The sequence below is a fragment of the Notolepis coatsorum genome (genome assembly GCF_963971535.1).
Source record: "Notolepis coatsorum genome assembly, chromosome: 2".
NCBI classification, from domain to species: Eukaryota; Metazoa; Chordata; class Actinopteri; order Aulopiformes; family Paralepididae; genus Notolepis; species Notolepis coatsorum.
Window position 1 is genome coordinate 182,051,370 of NC_140166.1, and position 19,761 is coordinate 182,071,130.

Sequence of the window (19,761 nt, forward strand, 5' to 3'; positions counted from 1 at the left end):
TTGCGGCTCATGGGAGAGAGCGGGGGGAGCGTGAATGAATTGATTGATTGAAAACTTTAATTAACAGATTGCATAATGGATACAGTACAGCTCAATACACACAATTGTTAAGGGAATGCAGACCAGAGAAAGACTTTCGTCTTATTTGCATCAGGCCAGGGTCCCCCATGTTGAATGTTGATTAGCGCCTTGACGTACTCTCTTTCCCCCCTGGCTTCCACCCTCCCCCCACGAGCACCATTTAACGCGGACGTTTATAAACAGGGGCCAAAGTTGTTCCCCCTAGCAACGGGATAGCAACAGAATAGTTCTGTAAAGGCCTAGGAGTAGTTCAGTTACCTTACCAGTCATAATTGCGGCTACGCAGTGCGCAGGTGTACCCACAATTCTACTCATTGTTGACGTGACTATTATGTTCTCTTCTCCGGTCGTTTCTCAGTCAGCATTGGAAGTGAGGTTTTATTAGCTGGCGTGCCAAACGTGGTGGTGGTGGGACATATCGGTTGACCGCACAACTCCAGCAGGTTACAGATCGCACGCACCTCATTCTCGGCACTGCTGCCAATTTGGGACATAACGCAACCATTAACAAGCTCGTTGGCTAACGCTACATAGCTAGCCTGAAATGGCGACGGCAATATACTTGGAGCATTACCTTGACAGTGAGTATCTAACTAAGCAAATACGCGACTGGTATCAAGTATTAACTTGCCTAGTTTGTAGTTAATTGTATCGATTTTGTCACACTCGTGACTATGATCAATAACGTTAACGTTACTTGTTAGCAGAAGGCGCTAACGTGAGCTGGTTAGCGGCTAACTTGGCTAACGGTATTTTGCTCAGTTATTCTCCCTATGCAACGTAAACGTTTAGATGCGCATTGCAAGCTCATAAGTCTAATACAAATTCATCAATAACAGCGCATTGTGCAAGAGGTGACCCATTTTAAGTGTTTAACATTATTTCGGTATCGCCGTTAATGAACGCGGACCCAGTGTTAAGAAGCGATATAGCTAACGTTACCGAACACTTTCAATTTCCTTTAGACTTGTCTCTAGGGCATATACATGTATTATGTTCTCGGAGACATGTCGGCCATAACGTTTTGTTAATGTTATCAAACTGGTAATTTGGACTAAGACTCGGGTTAATCTCACATGTCATTTATGATTAATTGAAAATGCGGGATCCTGATGTAAACAAGACGGCATCCCCCAACTGTGTATTGAGCTGTACTGTATTGTACCCATTCTGCAATCTGTTAATAAAATGTTCAATCAATCAAAACTTGGCCCAGGCCATCTTTGTTTGCCAACAGTTGAAGCATTTGCAACAATGTGTTGGTGACCTGGTTTCCCGGTAGACCAGTTGCGCTGGGCGGGATATTTGATTTCCGTGCGTCACACAAGTAATACACATTAATAATGGAGAATAACCTGTCTTTATTTCTGTTATGGTCTATTTAAATGCTGCTGTGTGCATGTGCAAGTACCCAAAAAACAGCAACACGTAACCTTGAACAGCCAGTGATTTTTTTATGATGAATTGAAAATGGGGGATCCTGATGTAAACAAGACGAAAGTCTTTCTCTGGTCTGCATCCCCCTAACAATTGTATGTATTGAGCTGTACTGTGCTGTACCCATTCTGCAATCTGTTAATAAAGTTTTATTATTATTTATTATCAATCAACCAGACAAAAATAATCATCGGTTGTGTAGCTGCAGCTGCTAACAAACAAAATGTATCAGTATATCAGTATGTTCGCTGACGCCTATACTATAGATTCAAAGTGTATGTAGAGTAATCGTTTGTTTTATATATATAAAATAGTTTTTAGGAAGGTGCAGAATAAAAGTACCCCCCTCTAAAAATTATCATGCATCAACTCTTATATAAAAAATAAATAAAAAACACCACCTGTAACAGAGTGCTGAAAATTCCTGACTACAAAAACCCCGGTAGGTAGGTTAGACAACAAAACATATACAGATCATTACATCACATTTGCTTTTGTCAAGGATAGGAACGAAAAAGCCAATGACAGTAAAGGTGGTATGTCAATTATTTAGCCCCTTTGTGGGTCTACAATTTTAATTAGTTTGGGGCTGTATTGGGTGGTAACCAAAAAAATAAACTAAAATAGAGAACCCTCAAACCATACAAGTTCAGTTGAAACGGTGAGTACTCTAATACTCAGGCCCCTTCCTTACTAAAGGGTCCAAAACCACTCTAAAATCAACTATTCGATATTACTATTAGAATAAGAAAATAGACATTGAAATTGTCACTTTGAGGAGCTGGACTGTCCGCTGTGTTCATCTGATAAGCATGTCAATAAAAGCTGTCAAGGTGACTTCCAATGCCATATATTTCATTTTATATAAAACATTGATGTTTTGGGATATTAATTGTTTTCTCCCCTATCCCCCTTAATGTCCACTTACACACTATGTTCTCCTGTTCTTTCAAGGTATTGAGAATCTACCATGTGAGCTACAGAGAAACTTTACATTGATGCGGGACCTTGACAATAGGACTGAAGGTGATATTTTGTTTTAATCGTTGACCTTGAAAAGGAACATGAATGTGCGTTTAAGGCGAGGCAGCACCCCCTAATAGGGGGGAAAAATACTTGAATAGATATCACTATGAAACTTTCCCAGTTTGTTTATGTTTCTATATGCAAATGAGGCATTTCCCTGCGATTGTACAGAGAAAAAAGGAGAGATTGACAAGCTGGCCGAAGAGTACATAGCCAACGTGAAAAACTTGGCTTCAGAACAGAGAGTGGAACACCTGAAGAAGATCCAGAACGCTTACAGCAAGTGTAAAGAATTCAGTGATGACAAAGTCCAGCTTGCCATGCAGACCTATGAGATGGTCAGTGAAATTACTCACCCTACCACCATTTTGTCCCCCCCCCCCCCTCTGTTGCTTTGCTTATTTGGACAAATGCAGGTCTCAATGCCTTTTTTATATGGAATCTGAATGTCTCAAGATCTTTTTTATATGGAATCCTTTATAGGTGGACAAACATATCCGCAGGCTGGACGCAGACCTGGCTCGGTTTGAGAATGAGCTGAAGGAAAAACTAGAAGTGAGCGGCTATGAGAGTCCAGATGGGAGGAGTCTGAAAAGTAAGCCAGCTGAAAAGCCTTTACAATTGGAAAATGTAATTGTAGCAGAAAAGTTTGTACAGTTTATAGTACTTAATTCACATGTCTAAATGTTTTTCTCAGAGAGTGAAGGACGGGGCATGCGAGAGAAACGTGGATCCAGAGGGAGAGGCAGAAAAGGCTCTGATGAAGATTCTCCACGAAAAAAAAAGATCAAGAACAGGTAACTGGAGACATACACACATACTTACGTGAGACACGTACCCACATACACATATCTGAGACACATTCATACATGTTCTCACGCACACCTACATATATTTGAGACGCATCCTCTCACATGCACTATGGAGAAAGATGGCATCCCGATAGAAGATGCAGCACATACCTGCTCGCAGGTAGATCGGTCTACATGTAACGTATGTGCATCAGGGATATATATGCACAATGTATAGCAATGTTTTTTTTTTGTAAGTGCTTTTTTAATTTCCATGTCAGTTGTTAATGTGTTTGTATGAGTCTTTTGTATGTTTTGTATGATGTTACGAAAAAGAAAAAGACAAATCTTGGATGTTGCATATTATGCTGTGGAAAGATGTCTTGTGAATATTGAAAAAAATATAAAAAAAAAAAAAAAAAACGGGTAACTGGTTTCACACGGTTGGAAACAATTGTTGAAATCTTTATCATTAACTCTTTCAATGCCATGCCTGGTTTTCCGTTTTACCGCTTGAATGCCACCATCCGCGCCAATGTTAACGTTAATATCGCCTAATCTATGTTTTAAATTATGGCTATGTGTCTAATCTGCCCATCGCATTATCAAATACTATTTTCCAGTCAGTGCTGTGAAGGCAGATTATTTTTTTATCGCGTCGTTTCCGTTTCAGAGCAGTTAGAAAAGCCCCCGTTTTGATATAAAAAACAGCTCATTCTGGAGCATTCTATGAAAATCGTCTTTTAGTGGAATATTCCACAACGTTGATATTCGTCGGCCTTTTTATGAATCGTTTTCAAATAAACGCTAGATGATCAATATTATACGTGCACGCACGCACATTACGGCCGCGCACTGATAATCGCCCCGTTGATTTCCTCTCGGACTTTTACAATGAAACCGAAAGAAGACATTTCACAAAACAGCTTATAACTTCATCAAACTTACTCCGATTATCCTACCACTGATAACAGAGTCCTTACCTGACATCAGATGGTATCCAACTGGTATATTCCAATTCCTGATCACCATTCGAAAAAATCGATAAGTGTATGGATCCAACGCGACACAGTAGATCTCTATGATCCGCGGGGATCTGAGGCTCCAGAATGAACTGTGGTAACCCCGGCTGGATCAGTGAACTGGAAAATGTGGAGTACCGGATTTTTTTCCCCATTCATTTTCATTGAGTCCATTCCAAAATCACTTATGTCATCTGGGAGACGACAGGGGGCGCTTTTTTCCACAGTGATTGTCGGCGCCCCTCGGCTATACTCGGGTAGGCTCGGGTGATGCAATAATTTTTCAGATCGCAAAAAAAAAAAAAAAAAATCCGAGAAATCTCGTGAGTGGCTAGCAACCACCTATAAAAAAAACGCGAGAAATCTCGTGAGTGGCACTGAAAGAGTTAACAGCCATTTTCAAAGACCATTTGAAAGCCATTATTTATGCCAGTGTATGGTAGAAACGCAATGCTCTAATGTTGCTAGCACATTCATTTGAACCTTCATCACACAACTGTATCAAGTTATACTGCATCATGTTATACAAAAAGAATGGATACTCCAATCAAGCCAAATTAACATACATTCTCAGGATTTGTGTATCGTTCATGCAACTGCTAAAGAAATTAAATCAATCGAGTATTGGATCCCAACTTCCTGCATTTATCACGCCTGCTATTCAATTATTCAAACTGAAAGAAAAACTGTTTCGGTGTCGAGTTGATCTTCTTATAATTACTGTAAGTGTTCTGTTCTATATCTAGCCTTTCTCCGCATAGTCACATCATCAAGAAGTAACATTCTTGAGAAATGCCAAGTGTTGTCAAAACAATAAATGGTAATGGAAGAATTCTTTCAAGCCCTATGGACTCCATTGACCTATCTCAAACCCCACCCTCTTTTCTTGATCCTCATCACAACCGTTGCTTTCTTCGGACAAAAAAAAGCAACGGTTGTGATTGGAAGATCAAGAAAAGAAGGTGGGTTTTTGAGATGGGGCAGTTATTTTCTGTCTTGCACAACCTTTTTCAGATACGCTGATGATGAAGACAGATTTCCTGTTGGTCTAACTTTTTTCCCCCCTTCTGTTCTATATCCAGCCCTGAGTTGAGTGATGCTCTTCTTCCAATGCAGCCATCCGATGTTTTGGACATGCCTGTTGATCCCAACGAGCCCACATATTGCCTGTGCCATCAGGTGTCATACGGAGAGATGATTGGATGTGATAACCCTGATGTATGTTTATTTTAATTTAATTTTAATGGAACTTTAATCTAATTTATTTGACAGAATTTTCTTCATGATGCATCTTAAAGGGGCGTTTCACCTAAAAACACAATGCAGATTTATTTTTCACATACTCTCGCATATCTCAAGGCTCTAAACTGTTTTGCACACATTCATTTAGTTTGACAGTTATTGAGAGTTAATGAGTTTGAATATTGACAATAACTGTCAAACTAAATGAATGTGCAAAAGGGACATGTGTGAGATTATGTGCAAAGTAAATTGGCATTGTTTTTCGGTGAGGTATCCCTTTTAACAAAGCATAATATATGAATTCCTGTTTTGATCTGTGCTGCTGTTTCAGCTGAAAGATCTGTTATCTCAAATGCTGATATAACATTAATTGTTTTTCATTTTCCATTTTCAGTGTCCAATTGAGTGGTTTCACTTTGCTTGTGTTGATCTTGCTACAAAGCCCAAAGGGAAATGGTAAATGACCGTCTATCTACCTTTGTGTTTTGTTAATTTAAAAAAAAATGTTTTAAAGATTTATTTTTTGGCGTTTCATCGCTTTATTACTACTGGGCAGTCCAGTAGGGAGAGACAGAGGAGAAATGGGAGACAGAGTGGGGGAAGACATTCGGGAAATAACGACGGATTCAGGAATCGAACCCGGGTCGCCCGTGTCGCGGCTGAGCGCGCTATGTGGTTCGCCACTGGGGCGCCCCTGTTAATTCTTTTTCAATGAGGAGTATCAATTTGTTGGACAGGGGTGATGATGAGTCCATCTATGCCAGATTTATATCCTTTGGAACTTACGGGATATGTCACTGTCTGTAGCAAAGCTGTTGTTTCTGCAAACAGTTTAACCTAACAGACATTCCGTCTGTTTTATCTCAGTTTTGTGGCTGATCAGTGTGGCCTGCTACCCTCATTTCTATCCATGGTTTTGTACCTCTTTAGTTTAAAAAAAAAAAAACACAAATCTTGAAAATCTGACCCAATCAGTATAGTTGTATTTTATCACTCGTATAGTATCTTGATATTTGTCTTTCTTGTCGCTTCTTTTTAGGTTTTGTCCTCGATGCACCCAAGACAAGAAGAAGAAATAAGATTTCATATTGCAAAATGCTTTTCTAAAAATGTATGTATTTTGTCGTAGTTAAATAGTGTAATATATATATATATTTCCTTTTTATAATAACTCTCCATAGAAATGGTGGGTTTAAACGAAAGCTTTTATTTTAAGGCCCAAGCCAGAAGTGGAGTATTGTGCCTCTCGCTCCTCCATTATCCAACTAGTGGCTTTGTTTTTGTTTTATTTTGAACATTGAAGACCATGTTTCCACTCGGCTTGATTGACAGACCTCTTTGATTCAAGGACCGACAATATGCTACAGCTGAACATGAGTTTAAATGTCTTTTGAAGCTGCAAATGTTTTATTTACATGCATTGGGGGAAAATGTCATTGTACTTTGAGTTGCGGTAGGATCTGAGAGTTTCATAGATTATTTTCCATTGGCAGGTCCTACCCTTAAATAATCTAGTTGTATAAAAATAATCCCACATTGGGGCTTTAACATACTTGAAATGTCAATTTTATAGATTATAACTATATTTTTCAAACATTAAAAAAAACCTGCTGAACATTTTCAATGTAACACCCCTAAATCCTTACTAAAATCATGTTGGCTAAAGGATTGTATGTTTGGTTTTCAGTTTACCTACCTCCTCGGGACATAAGGAAGCACTGCGTAAGCGACTGCAATTGATACCTGTGTAAAATTTGTGTTTTGATTAGCTGAAACCAAACAAGCAAAGAAATATGAATTCACTCTGTCCTGTTTTGACCTACAAGCACTCTGGTTACAGGTGGTGTAATACATTTTATATTGATTTGCAAAAAACTTGCGACATTTTTGAATGTATTGTGGTACTAATGATCAGTTAATCAGTGTCTTGTCAATTTAATATGGAAGCGTTGAAGCACTTTTGATGAAATTTGCCCATAACGAGGTTTGATACTAGACTTTTATTAATTTATCACACAAAAAAATTGCCATTGTATTTCATTTCAAATAGTATGAAAAATATATTTTATATATTAAAACAATATTTTGTGGACAGAATTTCTTTCCAAAGATATATTCATCACATTTCTTACTCCTCCTTACTGTGAGGATTCCTTCAAATGATTATTTAAATGGACTTTAGTATCTACTTGTCCTGTCTATATTCAACTGTGAATATCAATCATGTGTAATGTAAATGTAAGCCAGAGGTCAAGGAGCCAAAGTCTTTGTATTTTGTAAATTCGAGTTTTATATCAAATAAACATACATAACTATTGTTGTTTCTGTATTTGTTTTATTAGTTTTGACTTGAGTGTGTAAAATGAGGCCATGATATCTCTGCCAACCCAACTCTAAAAATGCAACCTACTCAATAGTAGCCCTAAACAAATATCCTTTAAAGGTATAATCTGTAATGCCGTCAAACAGCAACCTCTAGGAAAAAGATGCTTTGTTTACAGTTGGTTTGATATGTGGGTTGGAGTTGAGGGAATAGGGGAGGAGTTGCTACTGCTTAGGCCCTAACAAAAGAGAAATTCAAAGTAAAATAGGTTAAGACCAAAACTAAAAGTTTAACGAAGTGCAATACTAAACGGCTATTTTGCCTAAAGGTTGCCATTTGATGTCATTACAGATTATACCTTTAAGATTCTTATGTTCATATTATAGAAATCGGTTTGTTCCCCACAGATTCAATCTGGCTTTAGAATATAATTGTATACAGCTATTAGATGTGGCAGTTACCACCCCAGCTTTTTGCTAACTAACTACATGGTCCCTGTATGCCAACTGACAAGTTGCACTCTCAAACAAGGTCAATGAGCCTGAGCTGTACAACACTTTAAAAATGGCAGCATCTTTTTTTTTGTATTTTATTTTTTTATTATTTTTTAAACAAACGCATAAACAAACATGACAACACACGATAAGATATACAAGCATTAATTGTCAGAGCACATCCAATGAGATCACATTTTAGTTAATTGTCTTATATAAGATATACCCCTAATACCTGTTATCTAAAAACCTACACACATATGCTCCAGCTCGAACCCCCCCCCCTCCCGGACCCCACCTTGGGAAGTACCTCCACTATCCCTCGCACCTAAACAGACACTACCATTATAAGCTAGCTTTTATTCTCTCCACCACTTCTAACCACATTGACATTTTGGATTCATTGAGACCCAGAATTCTTGCTGTAGATATTTCTTGATAAATCACATCGAGATATGTAAGAAACCAAACTTTCCGGCAAATTTTTTCCGGTTGAAACCAGCGTGATGCGATCAGCTTTTTAGCTACTGTGATACCCGATAAAACCAATCTCTTTAGCTGTGGATTCACTGCAAACTCAAAAACATCATTCAATAGTAATACCGAGGGGTATACAGGTATATTCCAAGATACGAGTTTTGATAATTGTTGGGTCACATCTTTCCAGAATGCCTTAACTGGTGGGCAGTCCCAATACATGTGCATAAATGTCCCTTCGTCCCCATTTGTACATTGGGAGCATTTGGCAGCATCTTTACACATATTTGCTCTCATTGAGAATGCAAGGATCTATGAACGCCCCGGCCCCATCACATTTCCCCCCAAGCTGGTTAACATTCTCTTTTTCTACCTCAAAGGTTTGCCAAAGAATTTGTTTCACCGAAACAACCCGTAGTTTATACAATTGTGTTATAACTAAGAGATTAGCTGATTATTTGTTTTCATGCATAGATCACAGGCCCATCAACTTATAATATGAGTTTCACATTAGTAGTTATAGCATTTCTTGGACGAGTGTGGCCAGCTGGGCAATGGCGACCATGATAGGATTCTCGCAGGATTACGTGCATCGCACAGGTGGCTCAGATTTTGAGGAAGTATAGAGAAGCTCCCCACCTCCAGTGGAAGAATGTGAAAATGTGTGTTCTGGTGACAAGGTTCTGCACAAATAACAACCTGTATAGTCAAAGGCATGCCTCCAAGAGGACTTAAAAAACTAGTTTATTTTTGTGTGTGGAGGGGATCTTTAAAACCCATCATCAGACTCTTCATCCCAGCTGCCCTTCTCTTTTTTTATGACTTATACTTTATTGAGTATTTTTTTTTCTTTTTGCACACAGTACTTCAGGACAATACAATGAATGACATATATTTTGTATCAACATGGGTCAGTCCTGAAGGACAACACAGACACATAGACTACTAACGTCTAGGCTACAATGACACCCCCCTATGGGGGGGAAGACAAAAACAAAACAAAAAATTGTAAAAATAAACAGATGAAAAATTCTACTAAAGGAAAAAAAGAAAAAACTAAACCAGAAAATAGAATGGAAAGTAATAACAAAACAAAAGAAACAACACAAACCGAAAAAATAAATCTACATTAAAACATAGAGCCTATCTTGTCGACATAAACATGGTGCATTTGTCAGGTATTATATACTCATGTGCAACGTCGCTGTCTTAGGCAAGTGTGCCCCCCCTCCATTTATAGTGAGTGAAATTGCAGATATTTCCCCCATTTGCTAATATATTTTTCTCCTTTCTCTCCTAAACTAAAAGATATTTTCTCATAAGCAGCTACCCTACCCAGTTCTCCACTCCTCTCGGAATGACGGGCCTTCTGGTGCCTTCCAGCCCCTCATTATGATCTGTTTGCCTATCATAATACTAGTCTGTCAAGTCTGAATCCAATCCGCTAGGGGCTTTGCGATATGGCTAAGACTGCAGGGATCCCCCAGGATATATAAACCAGAGCAGAAATCATACTCCTTCCCTGTGACCTCTGTGATGTAGTCATGTATGTTACTCCAGAAGTCTCTGATTTTCGGACATGACCAGAGTGCATGGACTAGGTCCTCCTCCCCTGTCTGGCATTTCCAGCAATCTGGGTTCTCTTTCAGGCCCAATCTATACATTTTAGAGGGGGTCCAATAAATGCGGTGGAAGATCTTGAATTGTATTAGCCTTGTTCTAATATCCCTGGACACCTGTTTGGGGATCCCCGAGATTATATCCCAGTCCTCTTGCTCAAATGTGACCCCTAGATCATTTTCCCAGACTATTTTGAGAGCAGAGGATATCCCACTGCCCTCCCTGTCGATAAACATGGAATAGTAAACAGAGGCCTCATGTCCCAACCCAGAAATAGCCAAAATCTTTTTCAGCAGGTCTGTACCCTGGGGGAGGGTCTGTGGAGAGCCAAATGTGCCTATGAGGAGATGCCTCAATTGTAAATATCTCCAAAATTGATTGTTGGCCAGGTGATATTGTTGAATCAGTTTTTCAAATGATTTTAATGCATCGTCTTCATAAAGGTCCCCCAGGGTGAGGATGCCTTTGTCTATCCATTCCTTCCACATAAAGGGGGATCTGCCTATACACAATTTTGGGTTGGCCCATAAACCTGCTGACAGGCTTAAATGTGGGTTGATATGGAAGATGCGAGACACCTTCTTCCATACGGCCTGTAAGTGAGAGATAATAGGGTGAGTTCGGGCAGTTGGTGGTAATTTATAACTGTGATATACGACAGTGGGGGCAGCAGTGTATATACCGACTGCTCCATTATGTACCATGGAGGTGCTCTCTCAGGGGGCAGGGCCCACTGTGTCATATGTCTGAAACTGTAAGCATAATGATATAATAATAATTTGGGGAGACCCAGGCCACCTCTGTCCACAGGCTGTTGTAGTTTACCAATACACATCCTGGGTCTTTTACCGTTCCACAGGAATGTGTTGCATATTCTATCAAATTGTTTAAAATACTTGCTAGGTATTGCTATCGGCAGTGACTGGAGGAGGTAGTTTACTCTGGGAATGCAGTTCATCTTAAGAACATTGACCTTGCCCCATAGTGACAAGAAAAGGGGAGCCAATCTCTCCACATCCGCTGAGATTTTGCCTAGTAGTGGGTCAAAGTTGTTTTTTGTCATTTGTTTTCATGCATAGATCACAGGCCCATCAACTTATAATATGAGTTTCACATTAGTAGTTATAGCATTTCTTGGACGAGTGTGGCCAGCTGGGCAATGGCGACCATGATAGGATTCTCGCAGGATTACGTGCATCGCACAGGTGGCTCAGATTTTGAGGAAGTAATAAGTATAGAGAAGCTCCCCACCTCCAGTGGAAGAATGTGAAAATGTGTGTTCTGGTGACAAGGTTCTGCACAAATAACAACCTGTATAGTCAAAGGCATGCCTCCAAGAGGACTTAAAAAAATAGTTTATTTTTGTGTGTGGAGGGGATCTTTAAAACCCATCATCAGACTCTTCATCCCAGCTGCCCTTCTCTTGATCAGGCTCAGCGAATTCCACTTCCAAGTCATAAACAAAGTCCGGATCCTCTCTGTGCCTGCGGTTTCGCTCGAAGAGCTTGTCCATTTGCCCCTTCTTGCGAGCCAGCTCCACGTCATCCAGCTTGTTGAGGTCTTCCTCTGGGTCCAGACGGAATGAGGCAACGCTGTGTGCCAGGCTGCGGCCCTGCATGTGGTCCCGCAGTACAACGTGAAGCCTTTCCAGCTGGCTTAGGGATACGCCCTCCAGGTACGCCTTGTGCCGAGTGTGGTTCTTCATTCTTTCAGCAGCCATGCAGCAGTCTGGCAGGGAAGAGAAGAGGCATCTCTTGACATGGTGTCACATTGAGATTAGAATTTACCTATCAAACCCACCCTCTTTTCTTGAGCATCGCTACACATTCACCCTAATCAAGGATCTATGACTTTGCAAGTTGGCGACAGTCTTACCTCTATCTAAGTATGCTAGTGGACCACACACTGCTGTCCCTGTGTCCACTATCAACACCACCATTCCTCCCAGATGTCAGGCTGCTCATTCGCTTCCCTTCATGTTGAAGACCTCATTTAAATATACTTCTGAATATGATATTCAGTTTACTTGCAGATGACTTTAGATAGAGGTTAGACACACACCACTGAGGATTAACGGGGCTACCGTGGACAGGGTGAGCAGCTTTAAGTACCTGGGGGTCCACATCGCAGAGGATCTGACATGGACAACACACATAGACTCAGTCGTAAAAAAGGCGAAGCAACGCCTCTACCACCTGAGACAGTTAAGGAAGTTCAGAGTATCTGGGAAGATACTCCAGTCCTTCTACTCCGGAGCTGTAGAGAGCATCTTGACTGGAAACTCAGCCGAGCGTACCACGGGTATTGCACTACCACCCCTGCAGGTTCTATACAACAAGAGGTGCAAATCCAGAGCCTGCAGAATAATGAAAGACCCACACCACCCCAACAACAGCCTGTTCATGCTGCTCAGGTCAGGCAGACGCCTGCGAACACCAGCTGCTAGGACCAGAAAAATACTTCCATCTTGTTTACATCAGGGTCCCCCATTTCAATTCATCAATACATAGTCCAAGGGATCTCAAGGGGAAGTACCTGATATTAAAAAATAATTCTTCCAATACCATATTCTGATTCCTCCTAGAAACCCACTGTACAGTTGTACATTGTACCACCCACCCAACCTCCTCCAATGTACAGTCCCCCGCCCCCCCCCCCCCCCCCCCCCTCCCCACCTACCCTCCAATGTACAGTTTCTACGTCAAATGTATACTCTCTTTTCTGGACTCTTTTGGTATCACAAACAGTACTGTATTTGCAAATCTGATATGTCATAAATGTATAGATGTAGCAGTACTACTGTCTATCTGTATGTCGTGTATGTCATATATGTTATGATTAATTGAAAATGGGGGACCCTGATGTAAACAAGACGAAAGTCTTTCTCTGGTCTGCATCCCCTTAACAATTGTATGTATTGAGCTGTACTGTACTGTACCCATTCTGCAATCTGTTAATAAAGTTTTCAATCAATCAATCAATCAATCAATCAATCAATCAATCAATCAAAGGCACCGACTTGAGTAGCCAATCTCTAGCTAGTAAACTCAGCTAAGCTAGTTGAAGTGCAGCAGTTATCATGTCCTACCTGAAAATTTAGAGAAGTTGCACACAGGAATTATTCTTTTGCGCACTTTATTTGTTTCTTCGTTTTCATAAATCAATATAATCGAAGGAGGTTTGAACTGCACCCCACATCGTCTCGCCTCAAAAGACATGTTTTCTTCCCCTAGATAGCTTAGCAACTGGTCAACAAGCGACGACCTGGCTCATACATAAATATCAAGGGCTACTGTTTTAAATGCCTGTGCTTAAGTATTATAATAACGCGCACTGATCTATCGAATTCTCCTTCTGAATGTGATAACAGTTTCTTCTCCACAGATATACATTTGTCCAAATTGTTGCTTTAATTCATCTTTTCTGTTCGTGTTATTTTTGTTTTGCTTTTATTTCGGCATCTGTGGAGCTGCCAGTGAATGACCAGGGGTCCTTCGAATTCTCTTCCGTAAACAAGGAGGTCCATGTTCGTCCGTCCTCAGATCCGTCGCAAAATATTATCTACCAGATTTCTCATGTATTTTGTACTCTTTATTGTATTACCGTATTTATTGATTTATTGTCATTGTTCGAACGAAAAAGGTAGGTGAACCGACGATTTACATTCAAGGTAGAAATAGGAAATCAATTATATGGCTTCTCCTCACGTATACACACGCTGTGTCTGTCTCATATGATTGATTGATTGATTGATTGATTGAAAACTTTGTTAACAGATTGCAGAATGGGTACAATACAGTACAGCTCAATACACACAATTATTAAGGGGATGCAGACCAGAGAAATACTTTCGTTTTGTTTACATCAGGGTCCCCCATTTTCAATTCATCAGGACATATGACATACATGACCTACAGATATACAGTACTGCTACATCTATACATTTATGACAACAACATTGTGATACAAAAAGAGTCCAGAAAAGAGTATATACATTTGACGTAAAAACTGTACATTGGGGGGGGGACACTGTACTGATACTGATAGACTGTCCCTGGTCAAGTTAAATCTACTACCTTTCTTCTAATCCTCCTACCCCCTTCCTTTAATTGTAAAACGCTGTGGTAAAAATGCGTAATAAAGTCTCTTATTGTATTATTACTATTATATACGGTACTAGTTGATTTAAAGCAAAACAAAACAAACTGGTCAGACTACTGCTTGACCTTACTCCTAGAACCCACCTCACCCCTGCCCACTTTGACAACCTAGGATGGCTTAGAGTAGACGACAGAGTACAGCAACTTGCAATGGGCCTGGTCTACAAGATACACTACACGACCAAGGTACCCATGTACATGTCAAAATACTTCCCAAAGGTCAGTGAATACCACGATCACAACACCAGAGGGAGCTCCACAAATCATGTTAAACCCAGACAGTCCCCCGCCCCCCCCCCCCCCCCCCACCTACCCTCCAATGTACAGTTTCTACGTCAAAGGTATATACTCTCTTTTCTGGACTCTTTTTGTATCACAAACAGTACTGTATTTGCAAATCTGGTATGTCATAAATGTATAGATGTAGCAGTACTGTCTATCTGTATGTCGTGTATGTCATATATGTTATGATGAATTGAAAATGGGGGACCTTGATGTAAACAAGACGAAAGTCTTTCTCTGGTCTGCATCCCCTTAACAATTGTATGTTTTGAGCTGTACTGTACTGTACCCATTCTGCAATCTGTTGATAAAGTTTTCAATCAATCAATCAATCAAAGGAGAAGGACACTGGTGCTCCACAGTTAATATTTGTGAAAATGCACCACTCTCCTAGCTAGAAATAAAGAGTGATAACCCTTGATATTCCATTTTGTTACACCTAAATGGAATTTAAAATCTGGTTAAGAACTTTTAGCAATAATATAATTAATATAAAACTAATTTAGGAGGGAGAACTCAACATTTTATGGATCCAAAAAGTCATTGTCCCATTAGTTGTCTATTGTGGAGCAGCCCCAGATTTTACATCCGGTTGCCATCACAAATTTGAGGGTTCCCTTTCTGATGTATAGTTTTAGGTGGTGCATGTTCACAAATATTGGGTGGAACTGTCCTGTGCTGGGGCACAGGAATAACATAGTCTATGTGAAATCTGTGCCATTTCCCCTTCAGCAATTATTGTATGATCGTGACTCGTGGTACCTTTTTCCAGATGAGGTCATCTGTGGTCTTCCCAGGCAATGGGTCGAATCGGCATCAGTTTCAATGGAGTTAAATAAAAAAGGATTTCACAGGTACTGCATTCCAATGGCGTTTCTTAGGTTTCCTTCTCAAGTCATCACGTTATAAATGGTAATGTATGATTGACAATATAATGCTTTTTTTTTTTTGATCCACTTTTTCTCCCATTTTCTATATTTTCTCCCATCCCAATTTCGTATCATCCAATTCAACCCCTCCCCTGTCACGAACGCTGTTTCTTGCCTCCCACAAGCCGGCTGCAATGTGGACTAAGTCATACATAGCACAAGTCCCCTCCGGTACTTGAGGTAACAGCAGTCGCATCTTTTCACCTGCGCAGCTCGATCTCTCAGTGTCGAGGAGTAACGCGTGGGAGGCTCACGCTGCCCCCGACACTTCCTGATTCTACTGCGCAGGCGCACCAACCGACTTGTAGGAGTCGCTTGTTCACAACGTTCGATCCCCACCCTTCAGTTTTCCCTCCCCGTAATACGGCCAATGTGTATTACTGCGGACGACCAGCTAAACTGAAAACAATGTGGAGAGCTGGATTCGAACACGCGAACCCAGCGTCTCCACATTGGTGGCGAGTGCCTTGCCCACTACACCACCTAGCCGCCCTGATTGACAATATAATGCTTAATGTGTTTTAGGGAGCTGGTAACCAATGTGGAGTTCAGCCAAGGTGTTCCTGATGGCCTCAAGGTTTTGCTGGTTCATAGATTGCCGAGAGGAATCTATGTTGATCCATACCAACTAGCATCACTAAGTGAGCACAGTGACTTGCAGGTAAAAAATGTTAAAAGTGGTTCATTGTCAATTCTAGTAAGCAAACAGAAACATAGAAGAACATATGCTTCTGCCTTTGAAATACATGTATATTTTATTCACTTTTCCCAGATATTACTAGATTCAACTATTGATCTAGAAGCCCCTGCTCACAAGACTGTGGGACTTTCTGCACTTGTGTTTCCCCCGCTGGATGGACAAAATCCCACACTTCTAAAGGCACCAGTCCCAATCCATGGCCGTTACCATGAGCCCTCTTTTCTCAATGAAAAGGCTGTCTTTGTCAATTTAGAGCTTCCAGAGCTGCTGCTGCGCATCGACACATGTGAGTGATCTCATCTTCTCTCTCTCCAGTCTCGCAAATGTCACATAATGCCACAGTTTACCTGCTGAGAAAACTCTTACTGGTTTACAAATGAGTCAGTCTCCTGTGTTAGGCGTGTTAGGTTGTATGTTGTGTACTAACTGACAACCCAAAGCATGTATGGTGATGCTCATTTATTTCACATCCTTTCTTCTGTTACAGCCGATTCCTATTATAATAAAGGAAAAATAAAAGTAATTGGGCTTTATCTTTGAAAAAAAAGTGTGGCAACCAATTTTCTGATATTCTTTTATTTTTGTAAAAATAAAGAAATAAAAGCCAAGTCAGGTGGTAGTCAGATGATATTTTGGTCTCATTTTAAGAACTTTATATTGCAAGATTCACTTCTTGCTCTTCCCTTTGGAAACGTGTGGTTATACGTGGGCAGAGGACATGTTAATCAATTATGCAAGTGGTAAGAGTTCTGGGAGAGAAAGCAATACAAATTAGGTTACTGGTAATATTATAGTAACTTTTGCCAATTTCCTCAAAATAATCAGAATTTTGTTTGTGCACTGTACATATCCTTTCTCAATACAGAACACTTTGTGTGTTCCTTGCATGGAGGAAGTGGTGGGAAATTAGTAGGCTACTGTTGGATCGAAACATAGATGTAAAGATCAGAGGAGGGATATATGAAGCATGTGTGAGATCAGTTCTCCTGTATGGTTCAGAAACGTGGGCAATGACATGATCGGAAGATGTTGAGGTATGTGGCGGGAGTCAGATGGCAGGATGGGAGGACCAGTGCTGAGGTGGATGAGATCTGTGGTGTCAGGGAAATTGATTTCAAGGTGATATGGACGTCTCAGGTGGTTTGGACATGTGAGAAGATCGGAGGAGGTGGTGATGTTGAGAGGGGTGGAGGAGATGATTGTGGATGGGCGGAGGCCGAAGGGAGGTTAGAGTACAGGCTCGTCTGCATTGAGATTCAGTGCCTTTGCGCTAGTATACTTGTAGTACAAGCCAGCCATCCTTCAGCTCACAGCTGGAATACATTAGCCAATTTACACAGTAATCAGAATTTGTTTGTGCACATGTAACGTATGGCATCGTGAAGCGCAGTCACAAAGGGCTGGGGTGAGTAGCGGTGCTATGGGTTAAACTCACTCTCATCCTCAAAAGACAGATGGACACGTTACAAAGCAGTGAGTTCACTTCTTGATAGCGGTCTGTGCTGTTGCACGCGGCGTGGGAGACCTGTGTTCGAAACTCCCTCGGGGCATCGAAGTTTGAGGTGACGTGGTTGTCACAACTGTTACAATGGTGCCGACTGACCCGGATGCCTTGGGTGGAGTGGAGTGAGTTTAAGGAGGGTGAGTGTAACGGATGGCATCGTGAAGCGCAGTCACAAAGGGCTGGGGTGAGTAGCGCTGCTATGGGTTAAACGCACTCTCATCCTCAAAAGACAGATAGACACGTTACAAAACAGTGAGTTCACTTCTTGGTATAGCGGTCTGTGCTGTTGCACGCGGCGTGGGAGACCCGTGTTCGAAACTCCCTCTGGGCATCGAAGTTTGAGGTGACGTTGTCACAACCGTTACACACATATCCAGAATTACCCCCCCCCCCCCCTACACATATCCAGAAACACACACAACCCCCCCCCCCAACACATATCCGTAGAAGCACTTTTGGGTTCAGTGATTATGATTATTGGCCAATAACCTCTAGGGCTCATTTGAATGTCCCTTCCAGATGGTTGAAACAGTAGTCGAGGTCAAAGGGCAGAGATTCCCAAATTGTATTGTTGCAGATTCCTTTAGCTTCATAAACCCTGTCTCCCCAGGAATTACACTTACATGTACAACAGCATTATTTTCTGAACAAAACAAGTACAATTTCAAGAAATATGCATTTATTTTTCCTACAAAGCACTTCATAGTGCACATTGCAAACACGGGATGGAAAATGTATCAAATCATGGAAATAATGGTATTAATAAAATGTACTTGTTTGTTTTATTCTGACCTCCCATCTCAAGGTGCAAAACTCGACCACTTTCAAGCTCACACAATTGTGGATGCCCCCTGCACTGCTGACAACTCAAGCATCTGTCATTGGCTTAAAATCCAGCATCAGCAGGTGTTTCCCAATATATAATTTTTTTTTATCGTGTGAAAGAGACAAATTGCTCGTTACATTTTTGTTATACAAATGCTTAGTCTATGATGCTGTTAAGTTGTTTTTCACTTCCAAATGTTTGCATCTTCTAGGAACAGAGCCATGTAAGTTTGCTGATTCCAGTTGGCGACGGGTCTGTGATGAAACCTGTATGTGCTGGAACCCTTCTAGTCACGTTGATATGCTGTGTGGCACTCGCAAGAAATATCTGGAAACATGGTATTTTTTAAGACCGAGAAGGTGTAAATATATCAGTTGTACTGTAAATGAAAACATTGCCTTGGATAAAGGCTATGATTATTGTATATTAAACTACTACAGTTGGTATGTTTTGCACAATGACTGTTGTTGGATTTGTAGAGTTGTAAATAAAACATTTAAACAAGTGTGTTCCAAATAAGTGCCTGTACAAACACTACATGTAATAGACCACTACACTTCCGCGTTACATTGAAATCGGAGAGGAGATAGCGGGGGGAGCAAATGAATGAATGTGGATGAGAGCCGTGATGTAAGTGGTTGCAGCTACGGCTGTGGGGGTGCTAGAGACATGATCGAATAGACTTGTATGCGCCTGAATCTCCTGAACACGGCGCGACCCATTCCTAATCGATCAGAACTAAATTGGCAGAGAAAAAGCCCATTTTTAAGCACCTATTCCCCATGCACATGCGCAGATTGCCCACGGATTGTGACGCCACGCACACCCGCCCTGGACTGTTCCATCA

General features: G+C 40.8%; 3 protein-coding genes across 4 annotated transcripts; 2 read left to right on the plus strand and 1 right to left on the minus strand.

Annotated features, from left to right (window-relative positions):
- Positions 1 to 241: 241 nt before the first annotated feature.
- ing5a (inhibitor of growth family, member 5a) lies at positions 242 to 7,916 on the plus strand. 2 transcript variants are annotated; one of them, XM_084338018.1, is made up of 9 exons: positions 242 to 662; positions 2,473 to 2,544; positions 2,716 to 2,882; positions 3,028 to 3,139; positions 3,242 to 3,341; positions 5,440 to 5,575; positions 5,994 to 6,055; positions 6,639 to 6,710; positions 7,287 to 7,916. In XM_084338018.1, the coding sequence occupies exons 1-8, from the start codon at positions 626 to 628 to the stop codon at positions 6,676 to 6,678; spliced, it is 726 nt and encodes a 241-aa protein (XP_084194144.1). In that variant the 5' UTR covers positions 242 to 625; the 3' UTR covers positions 6,679 to 6,710; positions 7,287 to 7,916. The 2 variants fall into 2 exon arrangements, with proteins under 2 accessions (XP_084194144.1, XP_084194143.1); XM_084338017.1 differs by having other exon boundaries at positions 243 to 662; positions 6,639 to 7,916.
- An 816-nt stretch (positions 7,917 to 8,732) lies between these two features.
- cep19 (centrosomal protein 19) lies at positions 8,733 to 13,734 on the minus strand. The gene is made up of 2 exons (XM_084338065.1): positions 13,602 to 13,734; positions 8,733 to 12,241 (listed from the first exon to the last, which is right to left on the minus strand). Exons 1-2 carry the CDS (start codon positions 13,729 to 13,731, stop codon positions 11,895 to 11,897), a joined length of 477 nt encoding a protein of 158 aa, XP_084194191.1. The 5' UTR covers positions 13,732 to 13,734; the 3' UTR covers positions 8,733 to 11,894.
- Positions 13,735 to 14,032: 298 nt separating this feature from the next.
- On the plus strand, positions 14,033 to 19,508 carry pigx (phosphatidylinositol glycan anchor biosynthesis, class X). The gene is made up of 6 exons (XM_084308838.1): positions 14,033 to 14,155; positions 15,728 to 15,809; positions 16,410 to 16,545; positions 16,657 to 16,870; positions 18,894 to 18,994; positions 19,126 to 19,508. The coding sequence occupies exons 1-6, from the start codon at positions 14,038 to 14,040 to the stop codon at positions 19,261 to 19,263; spliced, it is 789 nt and encodes a 262-aa protein (XP_084164964.1). The 5' UTR covers positions 14,033 to 14,037; the 3' UTR covers positions 19,264 to 19,508.
- The last annotated feature ends 253 nt before the right edge of the window (positions 19,509 to 19,761 follow it).

Bases quoted from the DNA above. Each gene is read 5' to 3' on its own strand.
- ing5a (XM_084338018.1), top strand. From the start codon at position 626: ATGGCGACGGCAATATACTTGGAGCATTACCTTGACA. The intron at 663-2,472 runs GTGAGTATCTAA...TGTTCTTTCAAG, and splicing joins CTTGGAGCATTACCTTGACA to GTATTGAGAATCTACCATGT. The intron at 2,883-3,027 runs GTCAGTGAAATT...AATCCTTTATAG, and splicing joins CCATGCAGACCTATGAGATG to GTGGACAAACATATCCGCAG.
- cep19 (XM_084338065.1), bottom strand. From the start codon at position 13,731: ATGTCTTTTGAGGCGAGACGATGTGGGGTGCAGTTCAAACCTCCTTCG. The intron at 12,242-13,601 runs GTAGGACATGAT...CTTCCCTGCCAG, and splicing joins CAACTTCTCTAAATTTTCAG to ACTGCTGCATGGCTGCTGAA.
- pigx (XM_084308838.1), top strand. From the start codon at position 14,038: ATGTTCGTCCGTCCTCAGATCCGTCGCAAAATATTATCTACCAGATTT. The intron at 16,871-18,893 runs GTGAGTGATCTC...TCCCATCTCAAG, and splicing joins GCTGCTGCGCATCGACACAT to GTGCAAAACTCGACCACTTT. The intron at 18,995-19,125 runs GTGTTTCCCAAT...TGCATCTTCTAG, and splicing joins TTAAAATCCAGCATCAGCAG to GAACAGAGCCATGTAAGTTT.